This window comes from Taurulus bubalis (assembly GCF_910589615.1).
Source record: "Taurulus bubalis genome assembly, chromosome: 7".
Taxonomy (NCBI): Eukaryota; Metazoa; Chordata; class Actinopteri; order Perciformes; family Cottidae; genus Taurulus; species Taurulus bubalis.
Window position 1 is genome coordinate 480,001 of NC_136595.1, and position 24,476 is coordinate 504,476.

General features: G+C 40.2%; 1 protein-coding gene across 1 annotated transcript in view; it reads right to left on the reverse strand.

Moving 5' to 3' along the window:
* Nucleotides 1-6,151, reverse strand: part of dohh (deoxyhypusine hydroxylase/monooxygenase) — an 8,286-nt gene extending 2,135 nt beyond the window's left edge. The window contains exons 1-5 of the mRNA XM_079220500.1: nt 6,120-6,151; nt 4,219-4,325; nt 3,436-3,603; nt 1,739-1,815; nt 141-390 (exon numbers count right to left, since the gene is read on the reverse strand). Coding sequence (XP_079076626.1) covers nt 141-390; nt 1,739-1,815; nt 3,436-3,603; nt 4,219-4,324 — 601 coding nt within the window. The 5' untranslated portion in view covers nt 4,325; nt 6,120-6,151. The remainder of the gene's footprint in view (nt 1-140; nt 391-1,738; nt 1,816-3,435; nt 3,604-4,218; nt 4,326-6,119) is intronic.
* Nucleotides 6,152-24,476: the final 18,325 nt, after the last annotated feature.

Below are 24,476 nucleotides of genomic sequence, written 5' to 3' on the forward strand. Positions count from 1 at the left end.
TCTCTTGTGCTACACGGTTCTCTTGTGCTACACGGCTCTCTTGTGCTACACGGTTCTCTTTTGCTACGCGGTTCTCTTGTGCTACGCGGTTCTCTTGTGGTTCCCAGGATGCGTGGATGAAACAGGAAGCCGTATCTTACCGTCTCCCAGCGCCAGCACAGCCGCCTCGCTGCCCAGGTTCCTCAGAGCGAACATGGCCCGGTAGCGCTCAAAGAGCGGCAGGCTCTCGTCCAGCAGTGCCGAGCGGAGCTCCTCGGCGCTGCTCTTCGGCGCCGGAGGGGCCGGGTCCACGGAGCGGTACGGGTTCTCGTCTGGACTCTGGTCTGGCTTCTCTCCTCTAGTCTGCAGCCACTCCAACCGCCGGACAGCCAGCTGACACGTCTCTGCTACCTGAGGAAGGGTTAGGGGCGCTTCAAGTAACATGGTAGTTGTGTCTCCTGTATGGGACGTTGTCCTGGTTCTCTGTGGACACGGAGAACCAGGACAACAACATGAAGGCCGGTTCGTGAAAATATTGTCTTCCACGAAACCGGTCCGTGGCACTAAGAAAGTTGTGGACCGCTGCTCTAGTTGACCTAGTTTGGCCGTGCTTAACCCTATGCCCTGTGAATTTTGGGTAATTCCCTCAGGAAAAGTCTCCAAAAAGCAGACTTATGGAAAGTGTGCATACAAGGGCTCAAATATTCTGCACAAGAGTCATGCTCTCCACCCTTCAGCAGTAGGAAGCCCTCAATAATTAAAATAGGATCCTTTTTAAATAAATCCAGCAAAAACAAATCAGCCAGGATTCTTGCCTTCCGTTGCATATTGAGTGTGCTAGCATGCGTTGGTACCAGTGTGTTGTGGTTCTTCCTCTATGACGGGGTCCTGACTGTGCTGTGGTCCTACCTCTATGACGGGTTCCTGACTGCGTTGTGGTTCTACCTCTATGACGGGGTCCTGACTGTGTTGTGGTTCTACCTCTATGACGGGGTCCTGACTGCGTTGTGGTCCTACCTCTATGACGGGGTCCTGACTGCGTTGTGGTTCTACCTCTATGACGGGGTCCTGACTGTGCTGTGGTCCTACCTCTATGACGGGGTCCTGACTGCGTTGTGGTTCTACCTCTATGACGGGGTCCTGACTGCTGTGGTCCTACCTCTATGACGGGGTCCTGACTGTGCTGTGGTCCTACCTCTATGACGGGGTCCTGACTGTGTTGTGGTCCTACCTCTATGACGGGGTCCTGACTGTGTTGTGGTCCTACCTCTATGACGGGGTCCTGACTGTGTTGTGGTCCTACCTCTATGACGGGGTCCTGACTGTGTTGTGGTCCTACCTCTATGACGGGGTCCTGACTGTTGTGGTCCTACCTCTATGACGGGGTCCTGACTGTTGTGGTCCTACCTCTATGACGGGGTCCTGACTGTTGTGGTCCTACCTCTATGACGGGGTCCTGACTGTGTTGTGGTCCTACCTCTATGACGGGGTCCTGACTGTGTTGTGGTCCTACCTCTATGACGGGGTCCTGACTGTGTTGTGGTCCTACCTCTATGACGGGGTCCTGACTGTTGTGGTCCTACCTCTATGACGGGGTCCTGACTGTTGTGGTCCTACCTCTATGACGGGGTCCTGACTGTGTTGTGGTCCTACCTCTATGACGGGGTCCTGACTGCGTTGTGGTCCTACCTCTATGACGGGGTCCTGACTGTTGTGGTCCTACCTCTATGACGGGGTCCTGACTGTGTTGTGGTCCTACCTCTATGACGGGGTCCTGACTGTACTCCTTCAGGAGGTCCAGAACCACCGGGTCACCGATTGCCCCCAGAGCCTCGCCTACAGAGTCACACACAGTAAACACACATGTTTATTACTCTGCTGATCCAACTCAAACTATCACCACAGAGGTTCCACATTCGTTGGGCTATCAGTGGACATTTTCTTGTCAAAATATGTGTGTATCTGGAAGTGAGTATTTATTTGGAGTATTGATAAACAACCAAACCAATACGAGTATGGATGGTGCTAACAGTTCTTTGAATACAAGTACCCGTTTGTGCGTTATGTTTAAGAATCACGAGCACACACGTGTACAAAGATCAAAAAGGCAGGTGGAAGCATGTGTCTGAACATTTAGTCCCTCAAACACGTGTTTGTACCTTTAGTCCCTCAAACACGTGTCTGAACCTTTAGTCCCTCAAACACGTGTGTCAACCTTCAGTCCCTCAAACACGTGTGTCAACCTTTAGTCCCTCAAACACGTGTGTCAACCTTTAGTCCCTCAAACACATGTGTCAACCTTTAGTCCCTCAAACACATGTCTGAACCTTAAGTCCCTCAAACACGTGTGTGAACCTTTAGTCCCTCAAACATGTGTGTCAACCTTTAGTCCCTCAAACACGTGTGTCAACCTTTAGTCCCTCAAAAACGTGTGTCAACCTTTAGTCCCTCAAACACATGTGTCAACCTTTAGTCCCTCAAACACGTGTGTCAACCTTTAGTCCCTCAAAAACGTGTGTCAACCTTTAGTCCCTCAAACACGTGTGTCAACCTTTAGTCCCTCAAACACGTGTCAACCTTTAGTCCCTCAAACACATGTGTCAACCTTTAGTCCCTCAATCACGTGTGTCAACCTTTAGTCCCTCAAACACGTGTGTCAACCTTTAGTCCCTCAAACACGTGTCTGAACCTTTAGTCCCTCAAACACGTGTGTGAACCTTTAGTCCCTCAAACACGTGTGTCAACCTTTAGTCCCTCAAACACATGTGTCAACCTTTAGTCCCTCAATCACGTGTGTCAACCTTTAGTCCCTCAAACACGTGTGTCAACCTTTAGTCCCTCAAACACGTGTGTCAACCTTTAGTCCCTCAAACACGTGTGTGAACCTTTAGTCCCTCAAACACGTGTGTGAACCTTTAGTCCCTCAAACACGTGTGTCAACCTTTAGTCCCTCAAACACGTGTGTCAACCTTTAGTCCCTCAAACACGTGTGTCAACCTTTAGTCCCTCAAACACGTGTGTCAACCTTTAGTCCCTCAAACACGTGTGTCAACCTTTAGTCCCTCAAACACGTGTGTCAACCTTTAGTCCCTCAAACACGTGTGTCAACCTTTAGTCCCTCAAACACGTGTGTGAACCTTTAGTCCCTCAAACACGTGTGTGAACCTTTAGTCCCTCAAACACGTGTGTGAACCTTTAGTCCCTCAAACACGTGTGTCAACCTTTAGTCCCTCAAACACGTGTGTCAACCTTTAGTCCCTCAAACACGTGTGTCAACCTTTAGTCCCTCAAACACGTGTGTCAACCTTTAGTCCCTCAAACACGTGTGTCAACCTTTAGTCCCTCAAACACGTGTGTCAACCTTTAGTCCCTCAAACACGTGTGTCAACCTTTAGTCCCTCAAACATGTGTGTGAACCTTTAGTCCCCTCACGGTTCCGGACCCCTCACAGCTCACCTGCTTCGTGCCGGACCATGGGCTCCTGCTGCGTGTCCTTGAGCACGGCGGTCAGGGCCGGGATGGCCCGGCGGTCCTGCATCTGACCCAGACAGTAGGCCAGCTCGTGCTTCAGCAGAGCGGAGTCATCCGAGAAGGCCTTACTGATCCACTCTATAGCTTCAGCACCTGACACACACACACACACACACACACACACACACACACACACACACACACACACACACACACACACACACACACACACACACCTTTAAATGCGTGTTAATGAGTCCCTCATCAGAGCCCACAGTGGTGACTCTAGCCCTGGTGGTTGCTCCAGGTTGCTGGAGACAGAACGCGTCACACAGCTGCCTGGCAGCGACGTGTGGTTGCAGATTAGAAATATGGGAAGCACAAAGCTAGAGACGAGCTCATTGCCTTGAACAAACAAAGGAACGGACACCAGAAGACAGAAAGGCCCTGCATGTTCTGGAGGAAACGCTGTGTTTGGATGCGTCGCCACACAGAGGAGCTGAAGGAAAGAGGTGATGATGATAATATTTCACTTCATTGGCTTTAGGTCGATTAAAAAAAGAGATTGAAGTGCATGAAAGTGATTTCACAATACTCAAAACAAGATGTCTACATGATCAGGGATAGACCTGAAGATAATGCTGCATCCATAACTCCATAACCCCATAACTCACAGGATCTGGTCCACAGTGAGGCAGAAGGCTGGTCAAGCCAATGAAAAACAAGCTGCCCCAGACCCCAGACAGACCCATGTGCACGGTGCGTTACCTCCCAGGTTCTTCAGGGTGAATAAGGCTCTGAAGCGGCGGGTCAGGTCCAGGCTCGGGTCGGTCAGGACCTGTCCCACTGCTGCCATCTGGTGGACGCTGGTCATCCTGCAGCACAGACACTTCTGTGAACAACTCCTTCTTTTAAATATGTTAAAATGACGTGACGATAAAAAGTGAAGCTGCAAATCTTAGTCAATTAATCGATAAACAGAAAACTACTATTTTGAAAATGGATTACTTGTTTGTCATTTATGAGAAAGAAAAAACATTATTTTCATTTAAATGCGTCACACATGTGGCCCTCTGGTTTCCTCCTCTTCACACAACACTCATCCTGTAAGGGGACGGGTTACTATGTAGGGCATAGAGACAGGTTACTATGTAGTGCATAGTAACAGGTTACTATGTAGTGCATAGAGACAGGTTACTATGTAGTGCATAGTAACAGGTTACTATGTAGTGCATAGAGACAGGTTACTATGTAGTGCATAGAGACAGGTTACTATGTAGTGCATAGAGACAGGTTACTATGTAGTGCATAGAGACAGGTTACTATGTAGTGCATAGAGACAGTTTACTATGCACTGCATAGAGACAGTTTACTATGCACTACATAGAGACAGGTTACTATGCACTACATAGAGACAGGTTACTATGCACTGCATAGAGACAGTTTACTATGCACTACATAGAGACAGGTTACTATGCACTACATAGAGACAGGTTACTATGCACTGCATAGAGACAGTTTACTATGCACTACATAGAGACAGGTTACTATGTAGTGCATAGAGACAGGTTACTATGTAGTGCATAGAGACAGTTTACTACAGGTAACTACAGGTTTGAGGGGGCGACTGTAGCTCAGGGGGATGAGTGGTCGTCCCGAAACCGCAAGGCACCCAATTCGATCCCCAGTCCCCCCACAGCTCACATGTCAAAGTGTCCTTGAGCAAGACACCCAACCCCAGGCCACTCCCTGGACGCCTCAAAGGGCTGCCCACTACTCCCTAATCAGGGATGGGTCAAATGCAGAGAAGAATTTCCCCAAGGGGACTAATAAAGTGCATGTTTCTAATTTCTAATTATGCAATTGTCATCATAAGAAATATTATTAAACCATTTCAGACGTGTGCTGTTAAACTGCTGAATCACAGAGGACACAGCGGCCTCATCAGCACTGTGACGGGTCTGCTACAGACGGGGCACCTGGTCCTCTGCTCAGAACCACCTGGAGCTGGTCCAGAACCACCTGGAGTCCAGCTGTACATCCTGCCTCAGGAGCTGTGAGTCACTCCGCTGTCATCCAGTCCATCACGGTCTGGATCCTCCACCAAACAGGACCAGACCAGACTGGAGGGTCAGGTCTGCAGAGGAGCTCATTGGTACCCAGAGTCAGAACCATCACCTGTTCACCTCCTCCCCTCTGGGGGCGCTAGAGAGCTACAGAGTAAACCACAGAGCCGCTTCTTCCGCTGACGTCACTCTGATTACAACAGTGCTGCGTTCATGTTCACATGTATATCTACACGTGTGTGTTACATGTTCAGAGTACATCTACACGTGTGTGTTACATGTTCAGAGTACATCTACACGTGTGTGTTACATGTTCAGAGTACATCTACACGTGTGTGTGTCGTTACATGTTCAGTTACCATATTCCACTTTGACAACAGGAATTTTATCATTCAAGCGTTTTAGCGACTGACTGCTTGAAGTAAGCTAGTTCATTCAAACGCAGTAACCTCACACGTGAGAACCTCATGATTCGGAGCAGCAGCCAATGAGGACGCAGTAAAGTGCCGCGTGGAGCCTCGCGTCCGCTGAGTGACCGGAAGCAGCGACGCGCTCGTGCCCACTGTCTCTACATCAAACACGGGAAGAGAGAGCCGCCCTCACCTTCAGTCTGTAGGTAAACACGAGAAGAGCTCTGGCACGGAAAGCAGTGCTGCCGGTCGGCGCATGCGTATTGCCACTTCCTCTTCCGACTTCTTCTTCGCTCCGTAAAGCAGACGTCACCAACGCTGAAGACGCAGGACGCCACCTAGCGACCAGAGGGTGTACCGCTGTGGCTTCTGACCGTTGTCTTCATTATTTAATTAATATATATGTATAAAACATATTCATGACGGTAAATACAGTGTTACCAGGTCCAGATAAAACCACAATCATGTAAACCTGTGAGGAGAGAAAGCACAAAGACTCTGGAGGATAAAGTTAGTAAAGTGATGGAAGGCTTTCAAAGAGGAAGGTCTTCATCTTAAGTGAGGTGACTGTGTCTGTCTGCCCCAAAGACTGAACGTAGAAGCTGGTTCCACAGAAGAGGAGCTTGATAACTGAAAGCTCTGCTCCCATCTTACTTTAAGACTCTGGGAACCACAAGTAACCCTGCATTCAGTGAGCAGCTCTCTAGTGGGGTAATATATATGGTACTATGAGCTCTCTAGTGGGGTAATATGGTACTATGATCTCTCTAGTGGGGTAATATGGTACTATGATCTCTCTAGTGGGGTAATATGGTACTATGAAGTCTCTAGTGGGGTAATATGGTACTATGATCTCTCTAGTGGGGTAATATGGTACTATGATCTCTCTAGTGGGGTAATATGGTACTATGAGTTCTCTAGTTGGGTAATATGGTACTATGATCTCTCTAGTGGGGTAATATGGTACTATGAAGTCTCTAGTGGGGTAATATGGTACTATGAAGTCTCTAGTGGGGTAATATGGTACTATGATCTCTCTAGTGGGGTAATATGGTACTATGATCTCTCTAGTGGGGTAATATGGTACTATGAGTTCTCTAGTTGGGTAATATGGTACTATGATCTCTCTAGTGGGGTAATATGGTACTATGATCTCTCTAGTGGGGTCATATGGTACTATACATTCTCTAGTGGGGTAATATGGTACTATGAGTTCTCTAGTGGGGTAATCTGGTACTATGAATTCTCTAGTGGGGTTATATGGTACTATAAACTCTCTAGTGGGGTAATTTGGTACTATGCATTCTCTAGTGGGGTAATATGGTACTATAAACTCTCTAGTGGGGTAATATGGTACTATGACCTCTCTAGTGGGGTAATATGGTACTATGAGTTCTCTAGTGGGGTACTATGGTACTATACATTCTCTAGTGGGGTAATATGGTACTATGAGCTCTCTAGTGGGGTAATATGGTACTATACATTCTCTAGTGGGGTTATATGGTACTATAAACTCTCTAGTGGGGTAATTTGGTACTATGCATTCTCTAGTGGGGTAATATGGTACTATAAACTCTCTAGTGGGGTAATATGGTACTATGAGCTCTCTAGTGGGGTAATATGGTACTATGAGTTCTCTAGTGGGGTAATATGGTACTATAAACTCTCTAGTGGGGTAATATGGTACTGTGAGTTCTCTAGTGGGGTAATATGGTACTATAAACTCTCTAGTGGGGTAATATGGTACTATAAACTCTCTAGTGGGGTAATATGGTACTATGAATTCTCTAGTGGGTTAATATGGTACAATGAGCTCTCTAGTGGGGTAATATGGTACTATGACCTCTCTAGTGGGGTAATATGGTACTATGACCTCTCTAGTGGGGTAATATGGTACTATGACCTCTCTAGTGGGGTAATATGGTACTATGAGTTCTCTAGTGGGGTAATATGGTACTATGAGCTCTCTAGTGGGGTAATCTGGTACTATGAATTCTCTAGTGGGTTAATATGGTACTATGAGTTCTCTAGTGGGGTAATATGGTACTATGAAGTCTCTAGTGGGGTAATATGGTACTATGATCTCTCTAGTGGGGTAATATGGTACTATGAAGTCTCTAGTGGGGTAATATGGTACTATGATCTCTCTAGTGGGGTAATATGGTACTATGATCTCTCTAGTGGGGTAATATGGTACTATGAAGTCTCTAGTGGGGTAATATGGTACTATGAGCTCTCTAGTGGGGTAATATGGTACTATGATCTCTCTAGTGGGGTCATATGGTACTATACATTCTCTAGTGGGGTAATATGGTGCTATGAGTTCTTTAGTGGGGTACTATGGTACTATACATTCTCTAGTGGGGTAATATGGTACTATGATCTCTCTAGTGGGGTAATATGGTACTATGAGCTCTCTAGTGGGGTAATATGGTACTATACATTCTCTAGTGGGGTTATATGGTACTATAAACTCTCTAGTGGGGTAATTTGGTACTATGCATTCTCTAGTGGGGTTATATGGTACTATAAACTCTCTAGTGGGGTAATATGGTACTATGACCTCTCTAGTGGGGTAATATGGTACTATGAGTTCTCTAGTGGGGTACTATGGTACTATACATTCTCTAGTGGGGTAATATGGTACTATGAGCTCTCTAGTGGGGTAATATGGTACTATACATTCTCTAGTGGGGTTATATGGTACTATAAACTCTCTAGTGGGGTAATTTGGTACTATGCATTCTCTAGTGGGGTAATATGGTACTATAAACTCTCTAGTGGGGTAATATGGTACTATGAGCTCTCTAGTGGGGTAATATGGTACTATGAGTTCTCTAGTGGGGTAATATGGTACTATAAACTCTCTAGTGGGGTAATATGGTACTATGAGTTTTCTAGTGGGGTAATATGGTACTATAAACTCTCTAGTGGGGTAATATGGTACTATAAACTCTCTAGTGGGGTAATATGGTACTATGAATTCTCTAGTGGGTTAATATGGTACTATGAATTCTCTAGTGGGGTAATATGGTACAATGAGCTCTCTAGTGGGGTAATATGGTACTATGACCTCTCTAGTGGGGTAATATGGTACTATGAGTTCTCTAGTGGGGTAATATGGTACTATGAGCTCTCTAGTGGGGTAATCTGGTACTATGAATTCTCTAGTGGGTTAATATGGTACTATGAGTTCTCTAGTGGGGTAATATGGTATTATATACTCTCTAGTGGGGTAATATGGTACTATGAGTTCTCTAGTGGGGTAATATGGTACTATGAATTCTCTAGTGGGGTAATATGGTACTATGAGCTCTCTAGTGGGGTAATCTGGTACTATGAATTCTCTAGTGGGTTAATATGGTACTATGAGCTCTCTAGTGGGGTAATATGGTATTATATACTCTCTAGTGGGGTAATATGGTACTATGAGTTCTCTAGTGGGGTAATATGGTACTATGAGCTCTCTAGTGGGGTAATATGGTACTATGAGCTCTCTAGTGGGGTAATATGGTACTATAAACTCTCTAGTGGGGTAATATGGTACTATAAACTCTCTAGTGGGGTAATATGGTACTATAAACTCTCTAGTGGGGTAATATGGTACTATGAATTCTCTAGTGGTTTAATATGGTACTATGAGTTCTCTAGTGGGGTAATATGGTACTATGAGTTCTCTAGTTGGGTAATATGGTACTATATACTCTCTAGTGGGGTAATATGGTACTATGAGTTCTCTAGTGGGGTAATATGGTACTATGAGCTCTCTAGTGGGGTAATGTGGTACTATGAGCTCTCTAGTGGGGTAATATGGTACTATAAACTCTCTAGTGGGGTAATATGGTACTATAAACCCTCTAGTGGGGTAATATGGTACTATGTGGTACCGCCGCGAAATCCTGCGTGCCGTTCTCTCACCCCCTCGTCCCCTTTTCTGCCCATCCACACTGATAATTCCGCTATGGTGAGCTATGTGCATTAACATTAATGTGTTGCCTATGCAATCACGTATTTGATATCTGTAAATTATGCAAGAAGTAAAGGCAGCCGGTGTTAAAATACATTGTAGAAATATTAATATATTTCAAGGTTACTTTATTAAATACCTAATTTACTCAGGTTCACATTTTATTATTGTGAAGCATTTTTTGGTGTGAATATTATATGCTTTGTACTTTCAGTCATTCTCTTCCCTCCGTGGCTTAGTGGTATTTCAGAAGACGGGTTCAAACTGTTTTCGTTTGCATAATGAGGTTTTTGAGCGGCACAACCTGGCGTAGTTTATTGCTCTTGTACTTTACATTACATGTAGCTGATGCTTTTCTCCAAAGAGACTTACAATAAGTGCATTCAACCATGAGTACAGACACAGAACAACAAGAATCAAGAAAGTACATTTTTTTCAATAAAGTTAAACTACAAAGTGCTATCAGTAAGAGACATTTAAGTGCTACTAGGTGCTACCTTCCTTATTCAAGGTGTAGACTAGTAGATCAATGAACCTACAGGATGTAGTGTAGCATGGACCTACAGGATGTTGTGTAGCATGGACCTACAGGATGTTGTGTAGCATGGACCTACAGTATGTTGTGTAGCATGGACCTACAGGAACGTGTTGTTGCGGTGATGTTGTCAGTCAGGGAGAGTTGACTGTCGAGTGTCACACGAGGCTCCAGGCAGTCGGGGTCGGGGTCAACACTGAGTAGTTGAAGGTCATAGTGAGGTCGTGGGTGGGAGAGCTTTTTCCTGGAAGAAAAAGTGGTTCAGTTTTGTCAGGGTTAATGTTCAGGTGGTGAGCAGACATCCACTGAGAGATGTCAGTCAGACAGGCAGAGATTCCTGCTGCTACCTGTGTTTCTGACTGGGGAAACGAGAGGATCAGTTGGGTGTCATCAGCATAGCTATGGCAGGAAAAGACATGCGAGTGAATGATGGAGCCGAGAGAGTTGGTGTACAGAGAGAAGAGGAGAGGACCCAGGACGGAGCCCTGAGGGACTACAGTAGTGAGAGGTCAAGGTTCAGACACAGATCCTCTCCAGGTTACCCGGTAGGTGGTCGTTGAGGTAGGATGAGAAGAGGAAGAGCAGAGCCTGAGATACCAAGGTCCTGGAGGGAGGAGATGAGGATCTGGTGGTTCACTGTGTCAAAGGCACATGTGATTCAGGCCAAGTCTGGTCTACAACAGCTTGCTAAACATAATGTGTCACTGGCGTCAATTTAGTTCACTGCCAATATTCTGTATAGAAATTCTCTCGGTACCTACGTTTCCTGAAGGCAACGTGTTGAGGCAGGTCCTCAGCCTTCTTTGTTATGCTGTCACTCATGCCCCTCGCCCCTGAAGTTGAGACCACACCACTATAGTTGAGACCACACCCCTGCAGTTGAGACCACGCCCCTGCAGTTGAGACCACACCCCGGTAGTTGAGACCACGCCCCTGCAGTTGAGACCACACCCCTGTAGTTGAGACCACGCCCCTGCAGTTGAGACCACACCCCGGTAGTTGAGACCACGCCCCTGCAGTTGAGACCACACCCCGGTAGTTGAGACCACGCCCCTGCAGTTGAGACCACACCCCGGTAGTTGAGACCACGCCCCTGCAGTTGAGACCGCGCCCGTGCAGTTGAAGCCACGCCCCCCACACCAGATCCAAGCCAAAAGTCTGAAAGTGAAAAAAAACGACCTGAAAGTGAGACAATTTTTTTTACCCGAAAAAATTTGATTTGAAACTTAAAAAAAAGAGCAATAAATCAAAAATATATTTAACTCCCAAAAAACTTTTCATACACTGCAGACAGGGCACGGAAGGAGACGACTCAAAAGACAGTATTTGCTTTTGCAGAAGACAATATACAACACATGAATATGCATGCTCTCTCTCTCTCTCTCTTTTTCTCTCTCTCTCTCTTTATCTCTCTTTCTCTGTACATCTGCTCCTAAACATGCAAGATAACAGAATTTACGTTCATTTTATTTTTCTTTCTTTAAAAAAGAAAGAGCCTCCTGTTGTAAATTATTGTTTCGCTACAAACACTTAACACAGCGCATCTAGTTATTGTGCATAAATGTTACAATTCTAATGCCATGTGATGTGATCAAAGAAAGTCAAGTCAAGAAGGATCTACCAGGTAGAACCATTATAGAAGAATGTACCAAGTAGAACCTTCACAAAAGTATCTTCCAGGTAGAACCTTACTAAAAGCATCTTCCAGGTGAAACATTCATAAACGTTTCTACCACGTGAAACCTCCATAGAAGTCTCTGTGGAACCTTTATAGAAGTCTCTGTGGAACCTTCATAGAAGTATCTATCACATGGAACCTTCATAGAAGTCTCTGAGGAACCTTCATAGAAGTATCTACCAGGTGGAACCTTCATAGAAGTCTCTGTGGAACCTTCATAGAAGTATCTACCAGGTGGAACCTTCATAGAAGTCTCTGTGGAACCTTAATAGAAGTATCTACCAGGTGGAACCTTCATAGAAGTCTCTGTGGAACCTTCATAGAAGTATCTATCAGGTGGAACCTTCATAGAAGTCTCTATCAGGTGGAACCTTAATAGAAGTATCTATCAGGTAGAACCTTAATAGAAGTATCTATCAGGTGGAACCTTCATAAGCGTATCTTCCAGGTAGAACCTTTGTAGAAGTATCTATCAGGTGGAACCTTCATAGAAGTCTCTATCAGGTAGAACCTTAATAGAAGTATCTACCAGGTGGAACTTTCATAAGTGTATCTTCCAGGTAGAACCTTTGTAGAAGTATCTATCAGGTAGAACCTTAATAGAAGTATCTATCAGGTGGAACCTTCATATAAGTCTCTGTGGAACCTTCATAGAAGTATCTATCAGGTGGAACCTTAATAGAAGTATCTATCAGGTAGAACCTTAATAGAAGTATCTATCAGGTGGAACCTTCATATAAGTCTCTGTGGAACCTTCGTAGAAGTATCTATCGGGTGGAACCTTCATAGAAGTATCTATCAGGTGGAACCTTTGTAGAAGTCTCTATCAGGTGGAACCTTTATATAAGTCTCATGTCTCTATCAGGTGGAACCTTCATATAAGTCTATGTAGAACCTTCATAGAACCTTTGTAGAAGTATCTACCAAGTAGAATCTTCATAGAAAAATCTATCAGGTGGAACCTTCATAGAAGTCTCTATCAGGTAGAACCTTAATAGAAGTATCTACCAGGTGGAACTTTCATAAGTGTATCTTCCAGGTAGAACCTTTGTAGAAGTATCTATCAGGTAGAACCTTAATAGAAGTATCTATCAGGTGGAACCTTCATATAAGTCTCTGTGGAACCTTCATAGAAGTATCTATCAGGTGGAACCTTAATAGAAGTATCTATCAGGTAGAACCTTAATAGAAGTATCTATCAGGTGGAACCTTCATATAAGTCTCTGTGGAACCTTCGTAGAAGTATCTATCGGGTGGAACCTTCATAGAAGTATCTACCAGGTGGAACCTTTGTAGAAGTCTCTATCAGGTGGAACCTTTATATAAGTCTCATGTCTCTATCAGGTGGAACCTTCATATAAGTCTATGTAGAACCTTCATAGAACCTTTGTAGAAGTATCTACCAAGTAGAATCTTCATAGAAAAATCTATCAGGTGAAACCTTCATAGAATAATCTATCAGGTGGAACCTTCATAAAAGTAATTGTGGAACCTTAATAGAAGTATCTATCAGGTGGAACCTTCATAAATGGTTCTACCAGGTGGAACGTTCATAGAAGTATCTACCAAATGGAACCTTCATAAACGTTTCTACCAGGTAGAACCTTCATAGTAGTATCTACCAGGTGGAACCTTCATACAAGTATCCATCAGTTGGAACCTTCATGAAATTATCTACCAGATGGAACCTTCATAAACGTTTCTACCAGGTAGAACCTTCATAGTAGTATCTACCAGGTGGAAGCTTCATAAACGTTTCTACCAGGTGGAACCTTCATGAAAGTATCTACGAGGTGGAACCTTCATAAACGTTTCTATCAGATGGAGCCTTCACAAAAGTATCTACCAGGTGGAACCTTCATAAACGTTTCTACCAGGTGGAACCTTCATCGAAGTCTCTGTGGAACCTTCATAGAAGTATCTACCACGTGGAACCTTCATCGAAGTCTCTGTGGAACCGTCATAGAGGTATCTAGCAGGTGGAATCTTCATAGACGTATCTACCAGGTAGAACCTTCATAGAAGTATGTACCAGGTGGAACCTTCATAGAAGTATCTATAAGGTGAAACCTTAATAGAAGTATCTACCAGGTCGAGGCCTTCATCGTAGTATCTGTGGAACCTTCATAGAAGTATTTATCAGGTGGAACCTTCATAGAAGTCTCTGTGGAACCTTCATAGACGTATCTACCAGGTGGAACCTTCATAGAAGTATTTATCAGGTGGAACCTTCATAGAAGTCTCTGTGGAACCTTCATAGAAGTATCTACCAGGTGGAACCTTCATAGAAGTCTCTATAAGGTGAAACCTTCATGAAATTATCTACCAGGTGGAACCTTCATAGAATAATCTATCAGGTGGAACCTTCATAGATGTATCTGTGGAACCTTCATAGAAGTATCTACCAGGTGGAACCTTCATAGAATAAACTATCAGGTGGAACCTTCATAGACGTATCTGTGGAACCTTCATAAAAGTCTCTACCAGGTGGAGCCTTCATAAAAGTATCTACCAGGTGGAACCTTCATAGAAGTCTCTACCAGGTGGAGCCTTCATAAAAGTATCTACCAGGTGGAACCTTCATAGAAGTCTCTACCAGGTGGAACCTTCATATAAGTCTCATGTCTCTATCAGGTGGAACCTTCATAGAAGTCTCTACCAGGTGGAACCTTCATATAAGTCTCATGTCTCTATCAGGTGGAACCTTCATAGAAGTCTCTACCAGGTGGAACCTTCATAGAAGTCTCTACCAGGTGGAACCTTCATAGAAGTCTCTACCAGGTGGAACCTTCATATAAGTCTCATGTCTCTATCAGGTGGAACCTTCATAGAAGTCTCTACCAGGTGGAACCTTCATAGAAGTCTCTACCAGGTGGAACCTTCATAGAAGTCTCTACCAGGTGGAACCTTCATAAAAGTATCTACCAGGTGGAACCTTCATAGAAGTCTCTACCAGGTGGAACCTTCATAGAAGTCTCTACCAGGTGGAACCTTTATATAAGTCTCATGTCTCTATCAGGTGGAACCTTCATATAAGTCTATGTAGAACCTTCATAGAAGTATCTACCAGGTGGAACCTTCATAGAAGTATCGATCAGGTGGAACCTTCATAGAAGTTCATTAATGTTTAATATTTAATAGGATTTCAAGATTGATTGGTTTATATACATATACATATACATACTAAGAGTCTGTGATTATGACAACACATACTAAGAGTCTGTGATGATGACAATACATATTAAGAGTCTGTGATGACAATACATACTTATAGTCTGTGACGACAATGCATACTAAGAGTGTGATAATAATACATACTGAGAGTCTGTAATGACAATACATACTAAGAGTCTGTGATGATGACAATACATACTAAGAGTCTGTGATGATGACAATACATACGAAGAGTCTGTGATGACAATACATACTGAGAGCATGTGATGATAATACATACTGAGAGCATGTGATGATAATATATACTAAGAGTATGTGATGACAATACATACTAAGAGTCTGTGATGACAATACATACTAAGAGTCTGTGATGATGGCAATACATACTAAGAGTCTGTGATGATGACAATACATACTAAGAGTCTGTGATGATGACAATACATACTAAGAGTCTGTGATGATGACGATACATACTAAGAGTCTGTGATGACAATACATACTAAGAGTCTGTGATGACAATACATACTAAGAGTTTGTGATGACAATACATACTAAGAGTATGTGATGACAATACATACTAAGAGTCTGTGATGATGACAATACATACTAAGAGTCTGTAATGACAATACATACTAAGAGTATGTGATGACAATACATACTAAGGGTCTGTGATGATGACACTACATACTAAGAATCTGTGATGATGACAATACATACTAAGAGTCTGTGATGATGACAATACATACTGAAAGTATGTGATGATGACAATATAAACTAAGAGTATGTGATGATGACAATATATACTAAGAGTCTGTGATGATGACAATATATACTAAGAGTCTGTGATGATGACAATACATACGAAGAGTCTGTGATGACAATACATACTGAGAGCATGTAATGATAATACATACTGAGAGCATGTGATGACAATACATACTAAGAGTCTGTCAAGATGATTATACATACTAAGAGTCTGTGATGATGACAATACATACTAAGAGTATGTGATGACAATACATACTAAGAGTCTGTGATGATGACGATACATACTAAGAGTCTGTGCTGACAATACATACTAAGAGTATGTGATGATGACAATACATACTAAGAGTCTGTGATGACAATACATACTAAGAGTCTGTGATGATGACAATACATACTAAGAATATGTGATGACAATACATACTAAGAGTCTGTGATGATGACAATACATACTAAGAGTCTGTGATGACAATACATACTAAGAGTCTGTGATGATGACAATACATACTAAGAGTCTGTGATGACAATACATACTAAGAGTCTGTGATGATGACAATACATACTAAGAGTCTGTGATGACAATACATACTAAGAGTATGTGATGATGACAATACATACTAAGAATATGTGATGACAATACATACTAAGAGTCTGTGATGATGACAATACATACTAAGAGTATGTGATGACAATACATACAAAGAGTATGTGATGACAATACATACTAAGAGTCTGTGATGATGACAATACATACTAAGAGTCTGTGATGATGACAATACATACTAAAAGTATGTGATGACAATACATACGAAGAGTATGTGATGACAATACATACTAAGAGTCTGTGATGATGACAATACATACTAAGAGTCCGTGATGACAATAAATACTAAGAGTCTGTGATGATAATACATACTAAAAGTCTGTGATGATGACACTACATACTAAGAATCTGTGATGATGACAATACATACTAAGAGTATGTGATGATGACAATACATACTAAAAGTATGTGATGATGACAATATAAACTAAGAGTATGTGATGATGACAATACATACTAAGAGTATGTGATGACAATACATACGAAGAGTATGTGATGACAATACATACTAAGAGTCTGTGATGACAATACATACTAAGAGTCTGTAATGACAATACATACTAAGAGTCTGTGATGACAATACATACTAAGAGTCTGTGATGACAATACATACTAAGAGTCTGTAATGACAATACATACTAAGAGTCTGTGATGATGACAATACATACTAAGAGTCTGTAATGACAATACATACTAAAAGTCTGTGATGATGACAATACATACTAAAAGTCTGTGATGATGACAATACATACTAAGAGTCTGTGATGACAATACATACTAAGAGTCTGTGATGACAATACATACTAAGAGTCTGTGATGACAATACATACTAAGAGTCTGTGATGACAATACATACTAAGAGTCTGTGATAATGACAATACATACTAAGAGTCTGTAATGACAATACATACTAAGAGTATGTGATGATGACAAAGCATACAAAGAGTCTGTGATGATGACAATACATACTAAGAGTCTGTGATGACAATACATACTAAGAGTATGTGATTACAATACATACTAAGAGTCTGTGATGACAATACATACTAAGAGTCTGTGATGACAATACATACTAAGAGTATGTGATGACAATACATACTAAGAGTCTGTGATGACAATACATACTAAGAGTCTGTGATGACAATACATACTAAGAGTATGTGATGACAATACATACTAAGAGTCTGTGATGACAATACATACTAAGAGTCTGTGATGACAATACAGACTCTTAGTATGTGATGACAATACATACTAAGAGTATGTGATGATGACAATACATACAAAGAGTATGTGATGATGACAATACATACCAAGAGTCTGTGATGACAATACATACTAAGAGTCTGTGATGATAATACATACTAAGAGTATGTGATGATGACAATACATACTAAGAGTATGTGATGACAATACATACTAAGAGTCTGTGATGACAATACATACTAAGAGTATGTGATGATGACAATACATACTAAGAGTATGTGATGACAATACATACTAAGAGTCTGTGATGACAATACGTACTAAGAGTATGTGATGACAATACATACTAAGAGTCTGTGATGACAATACATACAAAGAGTATGTGATGACAATACATACTAAGAGTCTATGATGACAATACATACTAAGAGTCTGTGATGACAATACATACTAAGAGTCTGTGATGACGATACATACTAAGAGTATGTGATGATGACAATACATACTAAGAGTATGTGATGACAATACATACTAAGAGTATGTGATGACAATACATACTAAGAGTATGTGATGACAATACATACTAAGAGTATGTGATGACAATACATACTAAGAGTATGTGATGACAATACATACTAAGAGTCTGTGATGACAATACATACTAAGAGTCTGTGATGACAATACATACTAAGAGTATGTGATGACAATACATACTAAGAGTCTGTGATGACAATACATACTAAGAGTCTGTGATGACAATACAGACTCTTAGTATGTGATGACAATACATACTAAGAGTATGTGATGATGACAATACATACAAAGAGTATGTGATGATGACAATACATACCAAGAGTCTGTGATGACAATACATACTAAGAGTCTGTGATGATAATACATACTAAGAGTATGTGATGATGACAATACATACTAAGAGTATGTGATGACAATACATACTAAGAGTCTGTGATGACAATACATACTAAGAGTATGTGATGATGACAATACATACTAAGAGTATGTGATGACAATACATACTAAGAGTCTGTGATGACAATACGTACTAAGAGTATGTGATGACAATACATACTAAGAGTCTGTGATGACAATACATACAAAGAGTATGTGATGACAATACATACTAAGAGTCTATGATGACAATACATACTAAGAGTCTGTGATGACAATACATACTAAGAGTCTGTGATGACGATACATACTAAGAGTATGTGATGATGACAATACATACTAAGAGTATGTGATGACAATACATACTAAGAGTATGTGATGACAATACATACTAAGAGTATGTGATGACAATACATACTAAGAGTATGTGATGACAATACATACTAAGAGTATGTGATGACAATACATACTAAGAGTCTGTGATGACAATACATACTAAGAGTCTGTGATGACAATACATACTAAGAGTCTGTGATGACAATACATACTAAGAGTCTGTGATGACAATACAGACTCTTAGTATGTGATGACAATACATACTAAGAGTATGTGATGATGACAATACATACTAAGAGTATGTGATGATGACAATACATACTAAGAGTCTGTGATGACAATACATACTAAGAGTATGTGATGACAATACAGACTCTTAGTATGTGATGGCAATACATACTAAGAGTATGTGATGATGACAATACATACTAAGAGTCTGTGATGATGACAATACATACTAAGAGTCTGTGATGACAATACATACTAAGAGTATGTGATGACAATACATACTAAGAGTATGTGATGACAATACATACTAAGAGTATGTGATGACAATACATACTAAGAGTATGTGATGACAATACATACGAAGAGTCTGTGATGACAATACATACTAAGAGTCTGTGATGACAATACATACTAAGAGTATTTGATGATGACAATACATACTAAGAGTCTGTGATGACAATACATACTAAGAGTCTGTGATGACAATACATACTAAGAGTATGTGATGATGACAATACATACTAAGAGTATGTGATGACAATACATACTAAGAGTCTGTGATGACAATACATACTAAGAGTCTGTGATGACAATAAATACTAAGAGTCTGTGATGACAATACATACTAAGAGTATGTGATGACAATACATACTAAGAGTCTGTGATGACAATACATACTAAGAGTATGTGATGATGACAATACATACTAAGAGTATGTGATGACAATACATACTAAGAGTCTGTGATGACAATACATACTAAGAGTCTGTGATGGCAATACATACTAAGAGTCTGTGATGACAATACATACTAAGAGTCTGTGATGACAATACGTACTAAGAGTATGTGATGACAATACATACTAAGAGTCTGTGATGACAATACATACTAAGAGTATGTGATGACAATACATACTAAGAGTCTGTGATGACAATACATACTAAGAGTATGTGATGACAATACATACTAAGAGTCTATGATGACAATACATACTAAGAGTCTGTGATGACAATACATACTAAGAGTCTGTGATGACAATACATACTAAGAGTATGTGATGATGACAATACATACTACGAGTATGTGATGACAATACATACTAAGAGTATGTGATGACAATACATACTAAGAGTATGTGATGACAATACATACTAAGAGTATGTGATGACAATACATACTAAGAGTATGTGATGACAATACATACTAAGAGTATGTGATGACAATACATACTAAGAGTCTGTGATGACAATACATACTAAGAGTCTGTGATGACAATACATACTAAGAGTATGTGATGACAATACATACTAAGAGTCTGTGATGACAATACATACTAAGAGTCTGTGATGACAATACATACTAAGAGTCTGTGATGACAATACATACTAAGAGTCTGTGATGACAATACAGACTCTTAGTATGTGATGACAATACATACTAAGAGTATGTGATGATGACAATACATACGAAGAGTATGTGATGATGACAATACATACTAAGAGTATGTGATGACAATACATACTAAGAGTCTGTGATGACAATACATACTAAGAGTATGTGATGACAATACAGACTCTTAGTATGTGATGGCAATACATACTAAGAGTATGTGATGATGACAATACATACTAAGAGTCTGTGATGATGACAATACATACTAAGAGTCTGTGATGACAATACATACTAAGAGTCTGTGATGACAATACATACTAAGAGTCTGTGATGACAATACATACTAAGAGTATGTGATGATGACAATACATACTAAGAGTCTGTGATGATGACAATACATACTAAGAGTCTGTGATGACAATACATACTAAGAGTCTGTGATGACAATACATACTAAGAGTCTGTGATGATAATACATACTACGAGTCTGTGATGACAATACAGACTCTTAGTATGTGATGACAATACATACTAAGAGTATGTGATGATGACAATACATACTAAGAGTATGTGATGATGACAATACATACTAAGAGTCTGTGATGACAATACATACTAAGAGTGTGATGACAATACAGACTCTTAGTATGTGATGGCAATACATACTAAGAGTATGTGATGATGACAATACATACTAAGAGTCTGTGATGATGACAATACATACTAAGAGTCTGTGATGACAATACATACTAAGAGTATGTGATGACAATACATACTAAGAGTATGTGATGACAATACATACTAAGAATATGTGATGACAATACATACTAAGAGTATGTGATGACAATACATACGAAGAGTCTGTGATGACAATACATACTAAGAGTCTGTGATGACAATACATACTAAGAGTATTTGATGATGACAATACATACTAAGAGTCTGTGATGACAATACATACTAAGAGTCTGTGATGACAATACATACTAAGAGTATGTGATGACAATACATACTAAGAGTCTGTGATGACAATACGTACTAAGAGTATGTGATGACAATACATACTAAGAGTCTGTGATGACAATACATACTAAGAGTATGTGATGACAATACATACGAAGAGTCTGTGATGACAATACATACTAAGAGTCTGTGACGACAATACATACTAAGAGTATTTGATGATGACAATACATACTAAGAGTCTGTGATGACAATACATACTAAGAGTCTGTGATGATGATACATACTCAGAGTATGTGATGACAATACATACTAAGAGTCTGTGATGATGACAATGCAGACTAAGAGTCTGTAATGATAATACATACTAAGAGTCTGTGATGATGACAATACATACTAAGAGTCTGTGATGACAATACATACTAAGAGTATGTGATGATGACAATACATACTAAGAGTCTGTGATGACAATACATACTAAGAGTCTGTAATGACAATGCATACTAAGAGTATGTGATGACAATACATACTAAGAGTCTGTGATGACAATACATACTAAAAGTATGTGATGACAATACATACTAAGAGTCTGTGATGACAATACTGACTCTTAGTATGTGATGACAATACATACTAAGAGTATGTGATGATGACAATACATACTAAGAGTATGTGATGATGATACATACTAAGAGTCTGTGATGATAATACATACTAAGAGTATGTGATGACAATACATACTAAGAGTCTGTGATGATAATACATACTAAAAGTATGTGATGACAATCCATACTAAGAGTCTGTGATGACAATACATACTAAGAGTATGTGATGATGACAATACATACTAAGAGTATGTGATGACAATACATACTAAGAGTCTGTGATGACAATACGTACTAAGAGTATGTGATGACAATACATACTAAGAGTATGTGATGACAATACATACTAAGAGTCTATGATGACAATACATACTAAGAGTCTGTGATGACAATACATACTAAGAGTCTGTGATGACAATACATACTAAGAGTATGTGATGATGACAATACATACTAAGAGTATGTGATGACAATACATACTAAGAGTATGTGATGACAATACATACTAAGAGTATGTGATGACAATACATACTAAGAGTATGTGATGATGACAATACATACTAAGAGTATGTGATGACAATACATACTAAGAGTATGTGATGACAATACATACAAAGAGTCTGTGATGACAATACATACTAAGAGTCTGTGATGACAATACATACTAAGAGTATGTGATGACAATACATACTAAGAGTCTGTGATGACAATACATACTAAGAGTCTGTGATGACAATACATACTAAGAGTCTGTGATGACAATACAGACTCTTAGTATGTGATGACAATACATACTAAGAGTATGTGATGATGACAATACATACTAAGAGTATGTGATGATGACAATACATACTAAGAGTCTGTGATGACAATACATACTAAGAGTATGTGATGACAATACAGACTCTTAGTATGTGATGGCAATATATACTTAGAGTATGTGATGATGACAATACATACTAAGAGTCTGTGATGATGACAATACATACTAAGAGTCTGTGATGACAATACATACTAAGAGTATGTGATGACAATACATACTAAGAGTATGTGATGACAATACATACTAAGAGTATGTGATGACAATACATACTAAGAGTATGTGATGACAATACATACTAAGAGTCTGTGATGATGACAATACATACTAAGAGTCTGGAATGACAATACATACAAAGAGTATGTGATGATGACAATACATACTAAGAGTCTGTGATGACAATACATACTAAGAGTCTGTGATGACAATACTGACTCTTAGTATGTGATGACAATACATACTAAGAGTGTGTGATGATGATACATACTAAGAGTCTGTGATGATAATACATACTAAGAGTATGTGATGACAATACATACTAAGAGTCTGTGATGATAATACATACTAAGAGTATGTGATGACAATACATACTAAGAGTCTGTGATGACAATACATACTAAGAGTATGTGATGATGACAATACATACTAAGAGTATGTGATGACAATACATACTAAGAGTCTGTGATGACAATACGTACTAAGAGTATGTGATGACAATACATACTAAGAGTCTGTGATGACAATACATACTAAGAGTCTGTGATGACAATACATACTAAGAGTCTGTGATGACAATACATACTAAGAGTATGTGATGATGACAATACATACTAAGAGTATGTGATGACAATACATACTAAGAGTCTGTGATGACAATACATACTAAGAGTCTGTGATGACAATACATACTAAGAGTATGTGATGATGACAATACATACTAAGAGTATGTGATGACAATACATACTAAGAGTATGTGATGACAATACATACTAAGAGTATGTGATGACAATACATACTAAGAGTATGTGATGACAATACATACTAAGAGTATGTGATGACAATACATACTAAGAGTCTGTGATGACAATACATACTAAGAGTCTGTGATGACAATACATACTAAGAGTATGTGATGACAATACATACTAAGAGTCTGTGATGACAATACATACTAAGAGTCTGTGATGACAATACATACTAAGAGTCTGTGATGACAATACATACTAAGAGTCTGTGATGACAATACAGACTCTTAGTATGTGATGACAATACATACTAAGAGTATGTGATGATGACAATACATACTAAGAGTCTGTGATGACAATACATACTAAGAGTATGTGATGACAATACAGACTCTTAGTATGT